The following is a 22,736-nucleotide window of genomic DNA, read 5'->3' on the forward strand; positions in this document are numbered from 1 at the left end:
AAGACAAGATTTGCTTCTTTTTTCTTATAAAAAGTTTATTTAATCCCAGAAAGGGGCTTGGTAGATGATGGAGCCCATGATGGGCGAGGCACTGTGTTATGTGGTTGCACAAATGTGCACGGGAAGCAGTAACAAAATTCACACACACACAAAAATCCACAGATACGGAAATCAAATCCTGAACTGGCATATAAATAATTCTTCAGCAACATTGCTCAGAGGTAGCAGGCTCAGAAAGCGATGCTGGCATTTTCCCAGGCTGGAATCTGTCAGCTCCCATCTCCCTTGGCTAGCACTCTGCTTGTGTCAGTATGCCTTAAGGAAGGCAGTATTAGAAACCGTTGCAAGGCTGGCTCAACTCACCAGGGGTCTCGCGCTGGTGTGGCTGCAGAGATCTACACAGGCACCTGCTGGCTCGCCCCTGAGGGATGTATGCTTGAGCATGGCAAGGGAAGCATCGTCCTTAGTGTGTGTGTGAGGGGGGAATAGTCTTGCTGCCACACTCAGCCCTGGAAACACCTGCAAAAAGTTTCTTCACCGTTTCCCAAAGGTCTTCAGGATAGTGGGTTGAGCTCTCGCTCTCCTTTCCAATGTAAGAACTGGGAAAACGAAGCTACCCCTGGATCTTGAACATGGCGTGGCATCATGCAAGACCCTTGTCCCTTTCATACTGCGGAGGGGCAGGTTTGTGACCAGCACGCAAGAGGTTTGCTTCTTAAGGCTGGCCGTGATTTGTGGATACCTGGCTAACAAGGACATAACTGGATGAGCATCCAGGGCCACTTCGCACCGTGTGTTTAAAGCACTATGATACAACCATGGCTTCCCCCTGAAAGAATGATGGGAGCAGCAGTTTAAGGGGTGCTGAGAGTTGTTAAGAAACCACTAGTCCCTTCACAGCGATTAAATCCCTCTTCATAGGAAACTCTGGGAACTGTAGGAAACTCTGGGAACTCTCAGCACCCTTAAACTGCAGCTCACAGGATTCTCTGGAAAAAGCCATGAATGTTTAAAAGTATATCACGGTGCTTGAAATGCACAGTGTGAATTTGGCCTGTCAATTCGCCATTGTCAGATTTAATGGCCCCTGGCGCTAATATTTTCCTCTCCTCATGTGATTTGGCATAAATGAATTCTACAGTGATCGGAGACTTGGGCTAAGAGTAGGGCGTTGATCCGCCACTCAGGCTTGAATTGCCAGAGGTTGGGCCCAACTAGCTATCCTTAAAAATACATATCCCAGATCCTCTCTGGGGCCAATGCAAGGAGCTGACCAAGCCCCTGCCAGCACTCTTTCGAAGAACAACCTCCCATTACAAAGACAAGAAGGCATTGGCCTAATTATTTCAGGTGCCCCCAAGGGAAACATACCTCCAAGATTCAGAGTCAATGCTATAGGCTCCTGTTGTTCTCTCAGATTCCAAAGCACGCACACACACAAACGAAGGTGGGGAGACACTCAACCTGTGGCTGAATGAGGATTTGTTCAGCTTCAGAAAAATATCTGTGGCGCCATCGGGCCTGCTTCTCTCCTAATAAAGACCTCACGTTTACAGGCTACCACTAGGGTGTACTGGGATCAGAGCCACTGGGGGGCGAGGGGGGGCGGAGAAAACAACACTCTGCCGCAGCCACAAGCAGAAGACCAAACTTCAAGATCTCCCGGAAGGAGGAGCTGACAGATGGGAACTGGTGAGAAAAGTAGACAGCAGGAATAGCCAACTTGGTACCCACCAGACTAGCAGTTCCCACCGTTATCCCCCGATCATCAGTCATGCAAGTTGGGGCTCATGGGAGTTGGGAGCCTCAACAGCAACTTCCAAATCTGGTGGGCACCAAGTTGGCTAACCCCTCTTCCACTGTGAGCATCAAGTTGCCGAGACAGAAACAGCAAGTTCTTCAATCAGTGGTTGATTGGCTGGCTGGCAGGGCCAAAATACCTAGCGCCAGTGCTTTCCCAAGTTCCAAAATCTTGCCTTTCAATTTCGAAGCGGCAAACACAACTACAGGTCCTCATTTGTACGGGACAGTCCTGACACCAGGGGTTTCGATCAGCTCCGACAAAGAAACCCAGCAACTCATGGATTTATTTTTTTCTCTCGTTTTCACTTATTGATGAGGTTAAGTGGGGCCCGCTTCCCCCCCGCCACCCCTTTAACTTCCCCCAAGTGAAAGGAAGAGGGGGTAAAACACACACGCGCGCACACACACACACACACACACACACCCATCAAGTCAAGGCACTTGAGGAAACTGGATTCAGACTTGGAATGGCTGGACAGGAATGGAAGCAGGGGGCTGTTCACAATAACGATGTCACTTCCCGGCTGGGCCGGAGAAAATGTTTCTACGCCCAAAAAACCACAGCAGGTAGATGATGGCTTAGCAAAAAAACAACAGGAGAAGGAGAAGGAGGAAGAACCCGGGGCTCCCCACCAAAAGAACGTCACGCCAAATAAATAAGCAGCTGGCCACCAGAAGAAACACCCCCCCCCGTACCCGGCGTGACATCAAAACGCCAATCCAGTCCTGGCGCATGAAGGTCGGTCCAGAGGTCCACCAAACTCCCAATACTGAAAGGCGTAACAAGAGGAAGCCAGCACGGATGGCTTCAAACACTGTTCACTCGCTGTCAGTCTTCTGCAGCCCTCACTGGTGAACGGGGACAAGTCCTTGTGTAAACAGAGCAGAGCTCATTGGTCTCTTTTGTCTTGGGGGTCAGGGGCTGCACGCCAGACCCCCTGTCTAGTCGGGGTGGGCAGCGTCCCTGCCACAGGCCTGGGATTTCATAGGTCGTCCACCCAGGGGCAGGAACTCAGCTATCAGCAGGAATAACGAGTATGTCAGCCTGTCGTCACAGGAGAAACCGAGATACGTCCATCCTTTCTGCGATGGCCAGCCCCAGTAGTGCTGTCCAGAGGCCACCAGAGTCACAGGCTCGTGCCGGCTTTGGGGACTGTGGGCTGCTGGGCTTTGCGTCCGCCTTGCTCCAAGAAGGCAAGGAGCCATGGATGGGCCAATATCTGCTCCAGGGAAGGCCGGTTCTCTGGGGCCAGCGAGAGGCACCACTCAATCAGGTGACGGCAGTCTGTCAAAGCAGGAAAGAACCATGGTTATTACACCGCCCAATAGGAACACACAGGAAGTTGCACGGAGTCAAGGCGTTGCTCTGGAAAGCTCAACTCTTCCTACACCAGGGGTTCCTAACCTGTTTCCACCACTACCACCAGGGACCACTTGGAAACTGCTGAGGGTCTGGGCACACCATTTGATGGTTTTTCTGCCTGCTGTAGTAGTTGTGATGTGCTTTGCGTTTTTATTCCTTTTTTGTTTCTTAGATATTGTAGTACCGTATTGGAACAGCATCAAACACAATGTAAGAAACAAAAGCAGCAATACATACTTTGAGAAAATATGAACATTGAATGTGGTCGCGCTGCAAATCACCTGAATGAAGCTCATGGACCAGTTTTTGAACCCATGGGCCAGTGTTCGAAATTAGACAAGCGCATTTTGCACCTGGCTATTGGCCACTTGCGACCAAGTGAAGGTGCCCTGGCCGCAGGACGGCACCTGACATCTCCACCATCTGGAGGTGCGCACCTGGGGGTCATTGGATCTCGACTGTTTCCACACACTAATAACACATCCTGTAGAATTCTGTCCATTATATTTTATCGGCACAATTAGAATGAATTTCAGGAACCAAAATGCTTTCCCTGTGCAGCCCGAGCAGGGGCAGCGAACGACGTTATAGCTAATTGTTGTAGCTCGTCTTCACTTAACCCATCCCACTGCGTTCCTCACGCAGCTGTGAAGAATATTCTTACGTTATGAATGGTCCGTGTCACCATTAAGAAAAAGAGGTAGGAATAGGCCAATATGTATGTGGACTGTTCCTGGATCAAGTTACTTGTTTAAAGTTCTCAAAGTTCTTAACCTATAGCTCAAGGTTGTCATCTGAACTAGCTAGATGTTTAAGTGATAATCAATCACAGTCACTCCCATCCTTTGAAATATAAGACTTTAGAGCCATCATGCCCAAAAATGGCAGCCAGACATTCTGCTTTGGTGACTGTTATCCTTGGTTTAAGGAGCCATTTGGTGCCTAAGCTTAGATACCTGAGTTTCTAACACTGCCCGTGGCCTAACTCTGGCTGCAAGCAGCTTTCCAGAACTTCAGGAAGCATCCTTTCCCACAAAACCCTACCTGGAGAGATTTAACCTGGAGCCTTCTGCCAGTGAGCTATAGCCCTTCCTCATATCATTGAATATACAATATCCGATATCTTTATTGTCATTGTCCCATGCAGAACAATGAAATTGAAAACTACATAAAACCTACATAAAACTACCACAAAACTACATAAAACTACATAAAACATTCAAAACCCCCTAAAAACTAAAAGAATTGCAGGGTTGGAATGGCCCACGAGGATCATCTAAGTCCAGTGTTCCCCATACTTGGGTCTCCAGCAGTTTTGGACTACAATTCCTATCATCCCTGACCATTGGGTTGTGCTAGCTAGGGATGATGGGAGTTGTAGTGGGGCTCAAACCCATGACTCTGAGATTAACAGCCTCATGATCTGCCGACTTGAGTTATGTTATCCCTGTCTTGCAAAGCACTTCGTGCCTTGCACCTCATTAAGAACTTATCCCAAAATGCCTGACAATTAGTGCTATTTTAAGAGATAAGAATAGGAGTCGGAAGATTATTACTTTCCCCAAGGGTATTCAGGATATTATTTACAGTAGAGCACAGTCTATTCAGTTCAACAACGCTCATTTCAACTGAACGAAGCAGGAAGTGCTATGCAGATGGAGCAGACTTCAATCAGCTTTTACGAGGTAGGCCAATCCACCCCCAAGGGCAGTATCCTGTCACATGAGCCTACCAACGCTCCATAGTCCAAACCACTGTGGCACTCCAGGGCTCAGTGACAAATTAAGTACAGTGGTGCCTCGCAAGACGAAAAGAATCCGTTCCGCGATTCTCTTCGTCTAGCGGTTTTTTCATTTTGTGAAGCAAGCCCATTGACGGCTTAGCGGATTAGTGCTATTAGCGGCTTAGAAAAAGGGGGGGAAAGGGGGGGAAAACCGCAGGAACTCGCAAGACGTTTTCGTCTTGCGAAGCAAGCCCATAGGAAATTCGTTTTGCGAAGCACCTCCAAAACGGAAAACTCTTTCGTCTAGCGGGTTTTCCGTCTTGCGAGGCATTCGTCTTGCGGGGCACCACTGTACAAAGGAGTTGCCAAATTCAAGAAGCATACATTAAGAATTCTTAAGCAACCCAGGGGTGAAATTGCTGGTCTAACAAAAATAAGCATCTTGACTGAAAAAAAGAAATAAAGAAAAAGAAAACTTGTCCTAAAGATCAGGGGTCAGCAAACTTTTGCAGGGGGGGGGCTGGTCCACTGTCCTTCAGACCTTGTGGGGGGCCGGACCCACCCTCTCCTAAAGGACCTCCCCCACATGTTTGGCAGCGTCATCGTCCTCTGCCTCAGCCAGGGGTCCAGGAGTGCAGAGCCCAAGCCGCTGGCCTGGGTGGTGGAGACAGCCTCTCCTGTGTCACCGCTTCCTCCCGCTCAGCTCTTGGCCACACACGGCCATCTCAGTGGGAAGGAAGGGGCGTCGCCCAGAGGCATCCACGGCTTTGGATTGGCTGCAGGAGCTTCCTACAGCCAATCCAAAGCCGTGCCAGTGTCATGGAAGTCAGCCGCAGCACAGGGACTGGCCTAGTGGGCAGCAGGGTCCACGGGCCGTATTTACAAACCCAGTGGGCCGCAGTTTGCTGACCCCTGCTAAAGATCGGCTAATTAACTTTGGCATTCTGTTGACTAACATCTATCTCAAGGTAAACTGAGAGACAGCCTCTTCTTGCACCCTTGCAAATATCCACTGGCCTGGGTCTAGGGTAGTGTCTGTACCTGAGGATACCCTGCAGTGGTAATGGAGTTTCCCAAGGAGGATATCTTCGTCGCGCTCGAAAGGGATGTCCCCACACACCATGTCATAGAGGAGCACGCCCAAGGACCACACAGTGGCAGACACGCCATGGTACCGGTGGTATTTTATCCACTCAGGAGGGCTGTATACCCGGGTGCCTGTAAGAATGGAAAGGAGCCGGTGAAAACATACCCGGAGAGGCGCCAAAGGAAACAGAAACAGAGTTACGAAATCCCCCCCAGGTTGCCCCTTCCTCACCCATGTTGAGCAGGACCACCACCATTGCCTAAATTCAAAGAACCAGATATGAAATGTTTGTGTTATTTATTAAATATATATCCCACAATTTCTTCCCAAAGAAGCCTAGGGCAGCAGGTTCCCCCATATATGAGACTTCCACGATGAATTGGCACTGGCGTACTGCTGCTCCAACCTCAGTCCCCCCCATCTGTAAAATGGGGTGTTTTATCTGCAGTTTTATTTACTTAAAAGCATTTTTTATGCTTACAAAGCACTAATAAGAAGAAATGTTTGCAATGTAAAATGCAAGACACAAGCAGAATTTGATATGGGAAGAGAGGGCTTTTCGAGGGGATAAGTGCGGGTCGTGTCTCAGAATAAAAACCCACTGAAATTAACAGACAGAGACTCATTTATTTCAGCAGATCCACTCTGAGTTGGAAACACCCTCCAGATTATAAATGATCCTCTATAAATAAACAAATGCCCCGAGAGAGAATTGCTTTGTGTGGAACAGCATTCCATCGTACAAACCTTTACCTGCATTTTGAGGTATTGCAACGTGAAATCAGGTTTACAGGCCAGTGGCATCTAGGCCAATGACCTTAGGGTGCGCACACACAAGAGAACACCAATACAGATGAGGCAATCTGGAGCAACTGCGCATACAAACAGACCAGCTAACAATTACCACTGACCAACTGGAATTTCTTCTCCGTGTAAACACGGGGGGGGGGGGGGGGAGAGAAGAGTGTAAACCAGGATGGCTACACTGAATTAAGGACTAACTCATCCAATGTGAAAGCAATAAGAGTGTACACCTTCAGGCCAAAAATTAAGCTGCCACAAGACTTTGTTTTGCAACCTGTGTTTATCCAAAAGATGCAACAATGGCATCAGAGAGCAAGAAAAAGGCTGGTCAACCTATGAACAGAGCAGACTGTTTAGGCCTTTAGCGTACTTTACAAATGCTCAGAAGACAACTCCCAGATCTATATACCCAGTTTGGCCAAATACAAAAGGCACAACCCAAAGCCTCTGATTTTACATGGGCAATGGCCTATAATGTGCTTTGCTATGTGGAAACCGGACGCGGGGAGACACTGAATTGCTCAAACCTCCACATAACAACTTCCTGTACTTCTCGTAGGGAGACTGCAGCCCATTTTCAGACAGTTCCTCTGACACTGGGGTGGGGAGGAAATATTTGATCCCACCAACGGCCATATTCCTCAGGGCCGCACTCTTGTCTGTGAGACAGACGAAGCCAGCAGTGTGTAGGACTATCCGCTTCTGCTCTTCCTTCGCTTCCTGCCACCCCTTTTCTCTCTCCCTTCTCTCTTTCTGACATCCCCTCACCTCATTCTCCTTCCTAGAAGGCTGCTAGGAGGAAAAGGCAAACAGCTGTTGCCAGAGGTCTGAACTATGGTTCAGATTTAGGCCAAAGTCTGCAAAAAAAATTGCCTGAGGTTGACCTCCCTGCCCACTAACATTGATTTGTGTTCCTAGCTTGTTCCCTTCCTGGGTGCTTCTCTGCAAAACCAAAAACCTGCCACCTTTGGCATCGGGACCACTGAGTCCCATGCAGCTGTCAACCTGGTGCCCACCAGATGTTTTGAATCACAAGCCCCAAAGTGGAAGTTACAGGAGATTCCGACTGTAAGGGAATGGCAGATAAAGCTGGTCGAATACGCTGAAATGGCAAAATTGACACACAGAATTCGCAATCAGGAGGAGACGAAGTACCAAAAAGAATGGAGTAAATTTATGGTTTATATAAGTGAGAACTGTAGAAATATGAAACCGTTGGCAGGATTGAATTAAATCTTATGTCACGGTGTAATTTTTAACCAATGAAACTGTGAATTATAGATTGGAATAAGAAAACGTGCGGAAGGGAAGGACGGAAGTCAACGGTTCTATGGGGCATAAAGTAGGATATAGGTAATATGTAATAAGATTTGATGTTTTTGTTGGTTGGTGTTGGTGTTCTTAAATCTCAATAAAAAGCATTTTTTGGGGGGCGAAATAAAAATAAAAGAACCACAAGCCCAAAGGTTGGCAACAGCTTGCTGATACCGACAACAGTGTAGCTGCTGTCAAATCTTTCGACCCTCCCTGGAGATGTCAGAACTTGAACCCAGGACCGTTTTGCAAGCAAAGCGTGTGTGCCCTGTCGCCGAGTGGTGGTATCTGGCATTCTCTCTCTCTCTCGCACACACACTCACCATCAAAATCTGTATAGGGAGCATCCCGAAGCAAAGCCCCCGAGCCAAAGTCTATGAGCTTTAGGTCTCCTTGCAGGAGGTCGACCAGAATGTTCTCGTCCTTGATGTCTCGGTGCAAAACACCGCAGAGGTGGCAGTGGCGCACGGCCTCCACCACTTGCCGGAAGTAGCCGGCAGCCAGGCTTTCGGGGAGTGGGCCCCTGTCAGTGATGACGTCAAACAGGTCCTGGGAGACGAGGGGGCGCTCCATCACGATGAAGTACGCGTCAGGCTGCTCAAACCAATCCAGGAGGCGGATGACGCCTCGGCAGCCCGAGGAAGACACCTTCTTCAGCAGCACGACTTCCAGCGGGACCAGGGTGCCGTTCTGGAGAAGGAAGGAAGGAAAGAGAGAGAAAGGAAGACAGGCATGAGAGCAACCTCTGGCACCATCGCTCAACGAGTCAGGCGGCCTCGACGGGAAGAGAAACGGCGCAGAATAGCAGCAACTCACCATGTGTTGGAATTGCAAGACTCTGTCTTTGGCAACATACTTGATGGCCACCTGCAAAAGGAGGGAAGGAGAATGCTGTTAGGAAGCAAAGCCTACTACAGAATTCCCAGCACTATTTTGCATCCACCTTTAGCATGAACCCCATTGTCACAATGTACGGAGATAAGCATGGCTGCTGTGACCTGTCTCGGGTCAGGCTGCAAGCCTAGAGGAAGTGCCAAGATTTCCCCCCAAATTGATTTTTGAATTCTGAATTTATTGTTATTCACGTTTTATACTGTATTTTATGCTGCTTTTGTTGCATCAATTAAGTGTTTTAAATTTGTTATTAGCTGCCCTGAGCCCGGTTTTCTGAACCGGGAAGGGCAGAATATAAATAATTTATTATTATTATGATTATTATTATTATTATTATTTGGCATTCTTGGGCAACTGCCAGGGGTTCGCCACCAACACCTGCCTTGGGCTCCCTTCTGATTTGTTTACAGTGGTACCTCGGGTTAAGTACTTAATTTGTTCCGGAGGTCCGTTCTTAACCTGAAACTGTTCTTAACCTGAAGCACCACTTTAGCTAATGGGGCCTCCTGCTGCCGCCGTGCCGCTGGAGCACGATTTCTGTTCTCATCCTGAAGCAAAGTTAACCTGAAGCACTATTTCTGGGTTAGCGGAGTCTGTAACCTGAAGTGTATGTTACCTGAGGTACCACTGTACTTCTTTATTTCCAATTCGGTCCTCCAAGCAGCACTAGGCAGCCAAGCCCAGCTGCCATTTCCCCACGATACCCCAGAGAGGAATGATTTATATGGCGGCCATGCTGCCACCAGGGGGCGCTTCACTCAGGACCCCAATTCAAACTTAAAGCCAGCCCTGCTGCAACCCAGGAGTGAGACCAGATCCAGCAACCGTCTAGTGGGCTCTTTGCACAAAGGAAAGTCATCTTCCGCAAGCTATGAAAGGATTCCAACCCATGGCAGGTTGCTGAAGCTTCAAGATTATATATAAGCAAGTTTATCAATAAGGCCTACTTGATACCTGTCTAATGCAGAGTTTTTCACAAATATTTTAACGGCATGCAAACCAGAATTTCAACAAACTGAAATGTCTAAATTGAACAAGGTGGTATTTTCTCATGGAGTTGTTGCATTTCTTTACCAAGCCTTACCAAAGGCTCTACAGAGAGAGCATTGATTACATTAATTTCAAGTTCAGCTTCAATTTCAGCACATGTCATCTTAGGCTTGAGATTGCTCTAACAGAAATGCCCCTTATAATGTAAGATTCTGAAGGAAAGAGTGTACCACATTACTTGTTTCAGTGCTCTCTGTTAGAAAGAAGGTCTTAATGTCTCCTTGCTGGAAAAGTATACTGCCCCTCCCTACCCCCACCCCTTAGGAATAGAGAGAACTATTTGTTGGAAATAGTGGATTTTCTATTTATGGCTGCAAATGTACAGCAGAGGGGGTTAGGGTTTTTGTAATTTTTTTTCTTAACAACACCTGAATTTACTTGATTGAGAGCTCTTAAAATTGTAGATCCATGTTTGCCAGACTTGGGTGTCCAGCTGCTTTCGGACTACAACTTCCATCATCCCTAGCTAACAGGACCAATAGTCAGGGTTGATGGGAATTGTAGTCCAAAAACAGCTGGAGACCCAAATTTGGGAAACACCGGTGTAGTAGCCATTCTGTCCCTTTGGGAATAAGAATACCTTTAAAACCCCCACAATGGAGCTACACTCCCTTCCAAAGAGAAAACCACCACAATTTCTCTTCTCAGGGCTTATTTTATTCAGGCTTCAAAATAGCATACTGCCCCTTGCCTCAGTATCCAGTCCTAATGCTTTTGACTCTGCACCCCCAGAAGTTTTTGAAAAAATACAGAACCAGGGAATTTCCCCTCCCTTCAGAACACCCAGGATTTTGCCCACCGACAGCAGTGACTTAACACACCTGCAAGTCACACACAACCAATGCAACATGCATATATTTTGTAACTCAAGCAGAGCCAATAACAGATAAACAGGTGTGCATCATTATTTGCTGCAGCTGTATATTATTAAACTACTACCGCTGCATTAATTTCCAAGTTTGGAACTCAGCATAGGCCTGCATGGCTACTGCACATATATTAAACAGCAGTGATGCCTTCCTCATCACGGGATGAGTGTTGCTTGCGCTCTCGCTCTCTCCTTCCTTAGTAATTATTACCAGGAAACCGGACTGATGAGCCACTGTGTGCTCCAAGCGCCTGAAGTGGAGCCAAAGGCTTAGCGAGCAGCACAGAGCATAGCAAGGAGTCCAGGCGCATCACTCATCCAGGACAGTAACACACCCTCTGAGAGACAGAACAGGTTGGAGAAAGGGAAACCCAGCCGATAACCTGGGATTCAAAGCCAGCGTGCATGGTAAAGGTAAAGGTAAAGGTACCCCTGCCCATACGGGCCAGTCTTGCCAGACTCTGGGGTTGTGCGCCCATCTCACTCAAGAGGCCAGGGGCCAGCGCTGTCCGAATACACTTCCGGGTCACGTGGCCAGCGTGACATTGCTGCTCTGGCGAGCCAGAGCTGCACACGGAAACGCCGTTTACATTCCCGCTAGAAAGCGGTCCCTATTTATCTACTTGCACCCGAGGGTGCTTTCGAACTGCTAGGTTGGCAGGCGCTGGGACCGAGCAACGGGAGCGCACCCCGCCGCGGGGATTCGAACCGCCGACCTTTCAATCGGCAAGCCCTAGGCACTGAGGCTTTTACCCACAGCGCCACCCGCGTCCCAAAGCGTGCATGGTGCAGCCCCGAATTGGAGCAAGAGTCACGCCTCCCCCTCCCCTTTGGTTCGCTGCTGGCTTCTCTTTCTTCTCTCTTGCATGGATCATTAATTCCACTCCAGCCCCCAGAATTGCACAGCCCTAATACAGTGGTACCTCGGGTTACAGACGCTTCAGGTTTCGGACTCCGCTAACCCAGAAATAGTACCTCAGGTTAAGAACTTTTAATGCTCTTTTATGCATATTATTGTGAGTGTTTCAGGTTGTTTTTATTCTTGCTTTATATCTATTTTAAATAACATTGGGGATGTTCTTTAAGTAAAAGAAGTGACCAGTTGATTGATTATGCGTGTCCCCCACTACCCAATACAGTGGTACCTTGGGTTACAGACGCTTCAGGTTACAGACACTTCAGGTTACAGACTCCGCTAACCCAGAAATAGTACCTTGGGTTAAGAACTTTGCTTCAGGATGAGAACAGAAATTGCGCAGTGGCAGCGCAGCGGCCCCATTAGCTAAAGTGGTGCTTCAGGTTAAGAACAGTTTCAGGTTAAGAACTGACCTCCAGAACGAATTAAGTACTTAACCCGAGGTACCACTGTATACCATTTATTTCCATCTCTCCTAAAAGCCGCTGGTTGACTTCTTGTACTGCATTTGGCCATTTGAGTTGCGCGTGCCATGTGTAGATATTATGTACATTTACGCGTGTGTTTGTGTCTCTATAATGTACATAATAAGTGTATCTACACATGCACGCGCCACTGATAGAGAGAGAGAGAGAGAGAGAGAGAGAGAGAAGACGCCGATCGGTCACTCACCGGGAGAGAATCGCTGAGCCGGGTCCCCGCGTAGACGGTGCCGAAACCGCCGCTCCCAATCAATGCTCCCAAGCGGTAGCGCGTCTCCAAGGTCGCCTTCCCTGCGGGGATTGGAGAAAAGGAAAGCAGCGCATCAGCGTGGCGAGTTGTGCCGGGACCCGCCCAGCCAGCCAGACACCCACACCGGCTGCGGTTTGCTTGCAAACAACAACAACGAAAACCACCCCGCTCGCTCCATTCACAAAAACCGCCCCACGTGCTCCTTGTTGTTACCCGCGGAGCGAGGCTCCTCTTCGGCTGCATCGGCGGCCGGCGGCCCTTCGGGACCCTGGTGGCAAATGGGGCCTTGAGCCAAGAGCATGGCCTGGTCAGTCGGTCACTCTCCGGCCAAGATTGCCTCGCGTGTGCTTGCTTGTTTGTGTGTATGTGTGTGGCCGCTCCTCCCTCCCCCACCGCGTGCGCCTCGGAATTCCTCCGCTTTTACGAACGTTCCAACTCCACGCCGACCTTAGCCAATGGCGGGGCGAGCTAGAGGAAGCCGCGAAAAAGCCGAGCCAATCAGAAGAGGCGTGTGTGGGGTGGGGGGGGGTAAAAGGAGGAGTTCTATTCGGCCGCCGACAGGGCGAGGCTTTGAAACCGTCGAGGGAGAAGCGCGCACGGCAATCAAAACGGGGCGGGGTGCGCAGCAGGCAGGAGTCCTTTAAACGAATGGGAAAGGCAACGGCAGCCAATCGAGGAGAGCCGCTTCTCCTCGCCACCGCCGCTTGTTGACCCACGTGCGATGTACTATTTTAAAGTTGGCGCTTGCAAAGTCCGCTGCTAGCAAATGCTCCGCATCGACGCGCTCCCCGGACCCCACCCCGCATTTTTGCTGCCTGAGCCCAGCTCTTGGTAGCTTTGGGAGATCTCCTGCCCTCGACATCAAAAGCCATCGCTCAGTCAGCCCTCTTTCGTCTTTCCGAAGTGTGGGCCGAGTTGCAACCAGCAACGGCTGCGAAGTAGGAGAAAGAGGTGGGGAAACCTTTTCCTCGCCCTCCCCCTCCACTGATTCATGGGGCGAGAGGGGCACTCTGCTCGCCTTCCGCCTCTTTAATTAAATAGCAAGTGCCCCTATTGCTTCCAGCGTCCCACCCACCCACTTTAAAAAAATACCTGCAGTCTTAAAATCCAGATTTGCTCCCCCCCACTAGATTTGCTTGACCAGAGACCCTGAGTGTCCAACAGAAAGCATAGAGTTTCTCCCGGCGCCCCCTTCCTTGCCATGGTGGTACAGTACAAGTTTGTTTATTATATTGCTATACTGCTGTTCATTTGAGGATCACAAGACAGTTTACAATATAAAAACACAAATATAAATACCATAAGGGTAAAGGGACCCCTGACCATTAGGTCCAGTCGCGAACCACTCGGGGGTTGTGGGGCTCATCTCGCTTTATTGGCCGAGGGAGCCGGCGTACAGCTTCCGGGTCATGTGGCCAGCATGACTAAGCCGCTTCTGGCGAACCAGAGCAGCGCACGGAAATGCCGTTTACCTTCCCACTGGAGTGTTACCTATTTATCTACTTGCACTTTGACATGCTTTCAAACTGCTAGGTTGGCAGGAGCAGGGACCGAGCAACGGGAGCTCACCCTGTCGCAAGGATTCGAACCGCCGACCTTCTGATCGGCAAGCCCTAGGCTCAGTGGTTTAGATCACAGTGCCACCCTTGTCCCTATAAATACCATAGTGGTAAACAAAATCAGTAACCCACCCACCTACCCAGTTTAAAAGACAATGGATTGATAGCCCCAGGCCTGGTTATAGAGAAACGTTTTTGCCTGTAATGAAGGCATCCAGTGAGCCTCCCAGGAGAGAGCATTCTATAAGTGGGGAGCCACCGCAGAAAAGGCCCAGTCTCGTGTTGCCTCCCTCCAGGCCTCTCATAAAGGGGGTGCATGAAGAAGAGCCTCAAATGATAAGCACAGGATCAGTTCACACCTCAAGGACTGGGAAAGGCGGCCCTAGGGGCACTGCAGTCTTGTTGCAGTTCATGGGACCTTTCCTGTTCTGCACAGCTCTCCCTAATAAGGAGCACAGCAGCACTCTCTCAAGGTCTGGACCCAACTACCTTAGCTGACCCAAAGTATTTCCTGCCACAAAGTCAGACCAGCTGCTCAGCCATTCAGAACATATGTCAACAAAGACAAAAAGTGCTGTTTTGCAAACTAGCCAATGCACCCCCTTCTATGACACCACTTTTTGCATTCTGGAAATGGAAGTGAAAATGCCCTGGCGTGTAACACACTCTTGGCTGCCTAGGTCAAAAGTTAGCCAAACCATATCACCAGCGGTCAGCCTCCATTGCTATAATAAAGAATCCCAGGGTTTGTATTTAGCATAGCATATATCACTGCATAGCAGGGCTTCGCCACATCTTCCTTTCAAAAGGCTGCATTTAATAATATTATAGGATCAGCCTTAGTGCATATCTGCCACCAGTGCACGGACTTGGGACTGATCAATCCAAGCACACGTTGCATATTCTCAGCCATAAATCCTTTCCTCTATCAAGTAGGGCGTGAGCCAGCTACGGAAGTGACTAACAACAACAACCCCATTGACTCAATAAAGCGAGGAGGAGTACGTTGCAGCCGAGCAGATACCCCCAAATCAGTGTAAATCATCCAGCGACACACCAGATGACCACATCACCTTTTCCATTGCAGCAGAGCTAGTTTCACTTTCCCGCAAAGGCGAGCTTCAAAATGATAAGCTTCCAAACGATAAGCCAAGCCTTGTCATATCTATCTAAGCTCCTTTGGAATCCCAGAAATGTCCCTGGAGACAGGGAGGAATAGCCACAAATGCTTTGATACGGGACTGCCCACGTCACAGAGCACAGCAGCAAGGCAGGAGGCAGAGGCGATGTTTGCTCAGCCCCGAGAGAGGGCTAGCCTGTGACTGGACAGGAGTTTGCCGCACCAGATTCCCAGGAAACATGCCGTTTCCCGCTTGCTGGACAGAGAAACAGGCACCTTTGTTGCTTGTGTACCTTTGTGGGAGACAACACAAGCACAGCCACGTGGGATAAAGCTGCGAGGCCAAAGTCCTAAAGCATCATTCCAAAAATAAACCACTGGGAATGGCCCAGAGGGATGCAAAATACGATGACACACTAGTGTGTTTCTTCCTCAGGGGCAAGCAGTCATTGAGCAGAGGAGGAAAGGATCATGCCAACGTATTTTCCCCCACCCCACCCCACTCTCAGTTACGCTAAAGGTAGCTCTGATTTTCAGTCATCTCCCTGTGTCAATAAAACAAAGGAGAACGCCATTTACTATAGGTACAGGTGCTGGGGGTGTTACACAGGCCTGGCCCTACCATTAGGCAGAGTGAGGCAACTCCCTCGGGCAGCAGAAAGTCTTGTAGGGGGAGTGTCCCCCTAAGCAAGCCTCAGGGAAGGGGATAGTCTTGTTCTGGGACAGGTGCCGAGCTGCCAGTTTGACCAGCTTCTCTTTCTCTCTCTCTGTGGAGGTGTGCCGTGTCGCTTGCCTCAGGCAACAAAGTGTCTTGGGCTGGCCCTGTTATTGCATGTGCAGCTGAGTGACGGAAAAGGCAGAGAGCTGAGAAAGGCCTCCTTTAAACCTTGCCTCTGCTACAAACTCACTCACACTACTGGCCTATCTTACAGGGTCGTTGTAAACAATAAAGGAGGCCATTATGTGAAATACATTGAAAGAGCAGCAAAGGAGAAGAGGTCACTTATTTTCAAGGGTGACACTCTTTCTGGTCAGCAAAGTCTGCCAACCCAGCCAGCAGACTGCTTATTCTTTTTTTTTTAACAGCTGTTGTGACAGAAAGGAGTCCACTCTGGGATGGTTTCAAGGCCATGTGCAGAAAACAAGGGAAGTTTCTTCTCTCTTCCCTCCCCCATTCAACTCAGTGGACACCAATGGGTGTTTAATATGTGTACACATTTATCTCCCACGTTTCAAAGGCCACCTTGCATGGCTTACTCCCTCGCCCCCATCTTTCCCTCTTAGCAACACCAGTCCTCTAAAAAGCAGGTTAGGCAGAGCAACGGTGACTGGTCCACAGTCACCCAGTGAGTGTCACGCCGAACTGGTTTGCCAGGGGTGGGGAACCTGTTGCCTTTTGGATGCTGTTCAACTACTTAGCCAGTCCTAACCAGTATAGCCAAGCGTTTTGTGGACGGTGGGAGTTGCGAGTCCAACGGTGAGCAACAGGTTGGTGGGAAAAAAATGAATATTTAAACGCAGTAGCAAAGGAACGCAGAAAACCAGCCTGCAGAGGTCAGCACTGAGCGGCTACTCGGCTGCTCCCCTCGTCGCACTTGGCAACAGGCAACCGAATGGAAATCTCCCGGAGTTTCTCAAGAGCCGCGCGCCCCCTCCTACAAGCCGAGGAAATAACCGCTCCAACTTCTGCAAATGTACGACACACTGACGGAATCATAGAAGCTGGAAGGGGCCACCGGGGTCATCCATCCCAACCCCCTGCAATGCGGGGATCTTTTAGCCCAAGATTGGGTTTCCGTCGTTAATTCGCATTCTTAGCAAGCGGATCAAAGGAAAGGAGCGGAGGAGAAGCGGAGTTTCACGGCCCTGCGAGCGGCTTTAAAGCGTTTGGCAGAGGGATGCGCCGTCGCTCTACGGATCCCCAGCGCTGACTAAAAGCAATCTGATCGCAGACTCGGGTCAACGACCCGGCCACGCACTGCAGCCTCCGATCAGAGAGGGGATGTCACCTTCCGCGGGACGGCTATTCATTCGATCTCCCTGTCGCTCATTCGGAGGAGCGCAAGGAGTTAGGGAACCTTTCGTAGAAAACTCTCAGCAAATTAAGTTTGCACGAGGCTGCGAGAATTAAACCGATAATGCAAAGCCAATATAATAAGCTTGTGGTGCAGCTAAGAGGCAGCCCTTTTTTTTATTTTGGTGGGCTCTTAGAAGTTTTGACACCGGGCAGCAGAAGCCCGTTGCCCCCCGATGGGCAGCGTGAGGATCCCCAGAGGGCAAAGACGAGTGAGATCCCATTGCAAGGGATCCGCTCTGACCCCGACTCTTATCAAGCCGCGGTGGGTCCTTGCAGACCTCGGAGGCGCCCTCTCGCAGCCCCCGCGCGTCCGCCCCAGTCTCCCTCGAACTGCGCCTCCGCCGCGGAGCAACTCACCCTGCGCCGGCTCGTCTTTGGGGAACGCCGCCGAGCTGAGCATGCTGCAGCGGTGCACGTTGGGAGGGTAAAGCACCTGCACCGAGGACATCGCGGCCGCGACTCGGGCCAAGCCAGGGGAAAGTTGCGAAGAAGTTGCAGCAGAAGCGCAGCTCCGACGACACCGGAGCCGCAACCTGAATCCCCGGGGAAACCTCTCGGAGTTGGAGACGGGCGGAGAGCCACGCCCACCGCAGCCAAGCCACGCCCTCCCCTCTGATGCAGACCCGCCCCTTTCTCCTCCCACTCCCGAGCTCCGCCCTGCTGGGCGGGCTTGGCCAGGCTATTGGTCGCTCTGGCTGTCAGCAACGTGAGACGGGCAGGCTGCGCGCTTCGCTTCCATGCACTGTCAGGCGCTTCTGCGCTGGTGGAAGCGGATTCTTCTAAAAGTAGCAGCAGCCTTAATCGCACGTGGAAACGGAGCAAAAGAATATCTCGCCTGCCAGAGTTCGCCGAACACGAGTTTAAAATAAGACCCTTGTGGCATTTAAGAAACTTAATTTTATGATGGGTTAAGCCGACCCCGGTAGCCTTCATCAGTTGCGTGAAATAAAATCCCTGGGCTAATGACTCCTGAGAGGCAGCGTGGTGTAGTGGTTAGAGCAGGGGTCAGCAAACTTTTTCAGCAGGGGGCAGGTCCACCGTCCATGTGGTGGGCCGGACTATATTTTGAAAAAAAATATATGATTCCTATGCCCCACAAATAATCCCATTTTAAATAAAAGCACACATTCTACTCATGTAAAAACACCAGGCAGGCCCCACAAATAACCCAGAGATGCATTTTAAATAAAAGGACACCTACACTGATTCCAGGACCGTCCTCAGGCTGGATTGAGAAGGTGATTGGGCCGCATCCGGCCCCCGGGCCTTAGGTTGCCTACCCTGGGTTAGAGTGTCAGGCTAGGACCTGGGAGACCAGGGTTTGAATCCCTTTTTTGAGGCAAAGATTGTTGGGTGGAGTTGGGCCAGTCTTGCTCTCTCAGCTTAACCACCTCATTAAAAATTAAAAATACTGTGAAAATAAGAAACCATGGCTGGTTTCTGCTGGCATCCAGGACTGGCTATGGGAGAAGCAAGAACCTCTTGGAGTGTAATACTATAAGCCCCTCCATCAGAGACTCAGGTTGTATATATATATATGTGCAAATAAACCATATATCATAAAGACACCACTGTCTCCATTGTGCCGTATTTCCAAAGGAAACACAAACCCTGGGTTCGCCCCTGGACCCCTGGAATTTTTCACCACTTGGAAATTGGGGTGGTGCATGACAATATTTAACCGGTACTAGGACTCAGTTCTAATACTGCAAGTATTGCCAATTAGCTGTGCCATCCTTAGGACAATTATAAGTATGCTTCTGTTCCAGCTGGTCATTACAAGAAACCTATAACCGAGAAGCACTGCCTTCTTATTCCTCCTCACTCCCAATCCCTTTTCCTTTTGTGTTATCACTGACCTTGCGGGGGGGGGGGGCGCTAAAGAGTGAGCTGAAAATGCTAATAGCACTGAATCAGAATACAAAGCACTTTGTTCACCTTATTGGGCTGCTTGCCATCACAGCAGGTTTGTGAAGTAGGAAAGGGAGTGACATGATGGCTTGCCCATGGCTACCCAGCAGACAGAACTTATTGGTGGCGGCCCCACAGTTAAAGCCTGATCATCTACAGTGAGGGGGGAAAGTATTTGATCCCCTACTAAATTTGCCCTTTTGCCCTCTGACGAAGAAATGACCAGTCCATAATTTTAATGGTAGGTTTATTGTAGCTGTGAGAGACAGAATAAAGGTAAAGGTAAAGGTACCCCTGCCCGTACGGGCCAGTCGTGTCCGACTCTAGGGGTGTGCGCTCATCTCACTTAAGAGGCCGGGAGCCAGTGCTATAAAGCGGTACCTATGCACATAGGGGTGCTTTCGAACTGCTAGGTGGGCAGGAGCTGGGACTGAAAGACAGGAGCTCACCCCGCCGCGGGGATTCGAACCGCCGACCATACGATCGGCAAGTCCTAGGCACTGAGGTTTTACCCACAGCGCCACCTGTGTCCCGAGAGACAGAATAACAACAGACAAACAGGCAAATTTAGCAGGGGATCAAATACTTTCCCCCCTCATTGTACTAACTAGAGACATTGTAAATCTTTTCTATCATAACTGGACTCTGATGAGTAGGAATAAACTGTTCATTGTGCATTAGGCATTTTTTATATTGATTACAACAACATTTATTAATTGCTTCCCATGAGGCACCTCAAAGCAATTTACAGTATGACAGAAGCATATGTAAAACAGCTGCCTATATAAAAACAGTGAAAACAATTGCGTATCTAACATTATTCTATGTTCTGTTTTTATTAAATAATAATAATAATAATAATAATCATAATGTTATTATTTATATTATTTATTTAAAAGCAACAATTAGTACATATAAAACAATTAAAACAACAACAATTACATATATAAAGTTTGGTATATTATATTATTAGAGGGAAATTATAGTTTATATAATTAGCTTTCCTAACATGAGCTTCCAAAGTGGACTGGACTACAAATCAAACACACACGCACACAGAGGACCAAATTATAAATTGTACAGGTACCCCACAAGCCCTCATAATAGACGGTTAATACAATATGGTTAATCATTACGCATTATGAAGCAACTCCCTGATGTCATGCTAGCAGAGCTGAAGCAGCAGCTAAGGCCCTGTTTACTGAGCTATAACCAGAGCTACTCACTATCACATGGCAACCGCGAAGGGCTCTCAGTGTGTCCAAGCTGCTGGGCCGGAGCAAACTGTCCATTCTCTTTCCTTATGGCAGCATGTGATGTTCTTTAACTAGAACTCAGCTGCCCCTGGGCCAGCAATTGACTTTGGATAAAGCAAATTGCATTATTTTCCACAAGAATTTGCTTTTTCCGGGATCTTGCCTACTGCACTAACTGTAGTTAGAGAGAAGGCTGTACTATCCGTATGATTACGCCTACCCCTCTTCTCCAAGTGATGAGAAGTTCCAGGTTCGCGGCACTTACCTGGGCTTGGTTTCCTACAGAAGGAGGTCGCAGGAGGCTTATTGGCATTTTGCTATATTTGCATTAATTTACAGAGGTACGGGTTGAGCATAGATGGAGGCACAGTTTATATTGCTTAGCAACTGGCTATGAGTCCTTAACAACAGCAGGACCAACATGTCTGTCTTATAAGCCTTACAAACATCGCCTCCACAGTTGGCTTTATAACTTTCTTTATAGCTGTCCAATTGGTTTGCTTTCGAAAGCTAAGAGTCCAGCCCCAACTGGGGGGGGGGGGGAGAGAGCATGAGCATGAGCATGAAAATGAACTAGAAGTCATTCAAACTTCTACACCAGTATGAATTTAATTCATAATTTTCTCACTTGACAATTATGATTACCACTTTCAGGTGTAGTTTACAGATTTTTTGACTAGTTCAGTGAACTTCATTCAGCCAAACTAGCTCATTCCAAGCACTGTGCATGTCCCACACCTTTCTACTGAAGTCCTGTAACTTTTTGTACCACAAACACTGAGGTCGCAGGTTTGATCCCTTTATGGAATGGCTGCATATTCCTGTACTGCAGGGGGTTGGACTAGATGACCCTCAAGGTCCCTTCCATCTCTATAATTTTATGATTCTGTGAAATGTTCTGAGTATTTGTGTGTGTGTGTGTGTCCTGCTATTTTGCTCAATAGTTAGACTTGCCATATTTCAAAAAGTGAAAATCCGGACAATATAGTTGTTGAGTTAAAAAAAATATATCACAAAAAGTGAGTTTTTAAAGCTATTTTTAATGAAATCAACACTTTCCCTTACATTTTTGGCAATTTACCCTGCATGCTGTTTACAGGGGCTATATCCAGGAAATTCCAGATGTATGGCAACCCTACTCTAGTGCAAGAGTGTCTCTCCAGATGGCAGTAACAGGGAAACACCACAGAGCAAGTAATAGCGGTATGTGGACCACCCAGTATAATTCCACCACTGTTATTGCATCAATAATACTGCATCAATCACCTGCTGCAGAATACATCTGCAGAAAAACAAAACAAAACCCAACCGAGTCTGGAGAGGCCACAGTCCAAATTCAGCTCATTGGGTCTTTCTGAGTCTCAAAAATGGCAGTTTCTTTTCAGATACAGACACCTAGATACAGTGGTACCTCAGGTTACATACGCTTCAGGTTACATACGCTTCAGGTTACAGACTCCGCTAACCCAGAAATAGTGCTTCAGGTTAAGAACTTTGCTTCAGGATGAGAACAGAAATCGTGCTCCGGCGGCGCGGCGGCAGCGGGAGGCCCCATTAGCTAAAGTGGTGCTTCAGGTTAAGAACAGTTTCAGGTTAAGAACGGACCTCCGGAACGAATTAAGTACTTAACCCGAGGTACCACTATACCAGCATCCTTAGATGGGGTTGCGGTGTGTGTGTGTGTATGTGTGTGTGTGTGTGTGACCTTCCTACTCAGTTGGAAGGTCAGCTAGTGAAAGCAATCAGCAACAGTGCTGGAACCTTCCCTAGAAGGGATATTGTCATGGGGAAGGACTTATCCTGTCTTGGGAGAGGTGAATCTCTCAATTGTGTTTTCTCTCAGTTCCTCATTTTTCTAACCTTATGTTAAGTTCCCCACATTTCCACCTCACTTTGTGATTTATATATTTATTAAAAAGCCGCTATGCATTTTAATACAATTTTCTACTGATATTCACATTTGTATGCTTTTTTGATTAATATATACACATTTTTAGAAAACTGTTTCCCCATATATACACTACATTTTTGTCACTAGCAAATGCATTTTCTTGTGTATTTTGCTATGGTATGCTGCGCTGTACACATCACGCCCCCAGAGAATTTCATTGCAAATTTTGAAAGACAGCCCTGTTTCAGTTCTTGTATGGTTTTGGGACTTGCAAATGAGCGAGGGTTCAGCTTTACAGTGGTACCTCGGGTTAAGAACTTAATTCGTTCTGGAGGTCTGTTCTTAACCTGAAACTGTTCTTAACCTGA

At 48.5% G+C, this 22,736-nt stretch overlaps 1 protein-coding gene across 2 annotated transcripts; it reads right to left on the reverse strand.

Moving 5' to 3' along the window:
* Positions 1-17: 17 nt before the first annotated feature.
* LOC310837898 (serine/threonine-protein kinase pim-3-like) lies at positions 18-17,892 on the reverse strand. 2 transcript variants are annotated; one of them, XM_083725119.1, is made up of 6 exons: positions 17,668-17,892; positions 12,495-12,595; positions 8,911-8,961; positions 8,418-8,784; positions 5,931-6,107; positions 18-3,088 (listed from the first exon to the last, which is right to left on the reverse strand). In XM_083725119.1, the coding sequence occupies exons 1-6, from the start codon at positions 17,756-17,758 to the stop codon at positions 2,931-2,933; spliced, it is 945 nt and encodes a 314-aa protein (XP_083581245.1). In that variant the 5' UTR covers positions 17,759-17,892; the 3' UTR covers positions 18-2,930. The 2 variants fall into 2 exon arrangements, with proteins under 2 accessions (XP_083581245.1, XP_083581246.1); XM_083725120.1 differs by lacking the exon at positions 17,668-17,892 and adding an exon at positions 12,768-13,226.
* Positions 17,893-22,736: the final 4,844 nt, after the last annotated feature.

This window comes from Podarcis gaigeae (genome assembly GCF_964106915.1).
Source record: "Podarcis gaigeae genome assembly, chromosome: 2".
Classification (NCBI taxonomy): Eukaryota; Metazoa; Chordata; class Lepidosauria; order Squamata; family Lacertidae; genus Podarcis; species Podarcis gaigeae.

Bases quoted from the DNA above. Each gene is read 5' to 3' on its own strand.
- LOC310837898 (XM_083725119.1), bottom strand. From the start codon at position 17,758: ATGTCCTCGGTGCAGGTGCTTTACCCTCCCAACGTGCACCGCTGCAGC. The intron at 12,596-17,667 runs GTGAGTTGCTCC...CAATCCCCGCAG, and splicing joins CAAAGACGAGCCGGCGCAGG to GGAAGGCGACCTTGGAGACG. The intron at 8,962-12,494 runs GTGAGTGACCGA...CTCCTTTTGCAG, and splicing joins GGCTCAGCGATTCTCTCCCG to GTGGCCATCAAGTATGTTGC.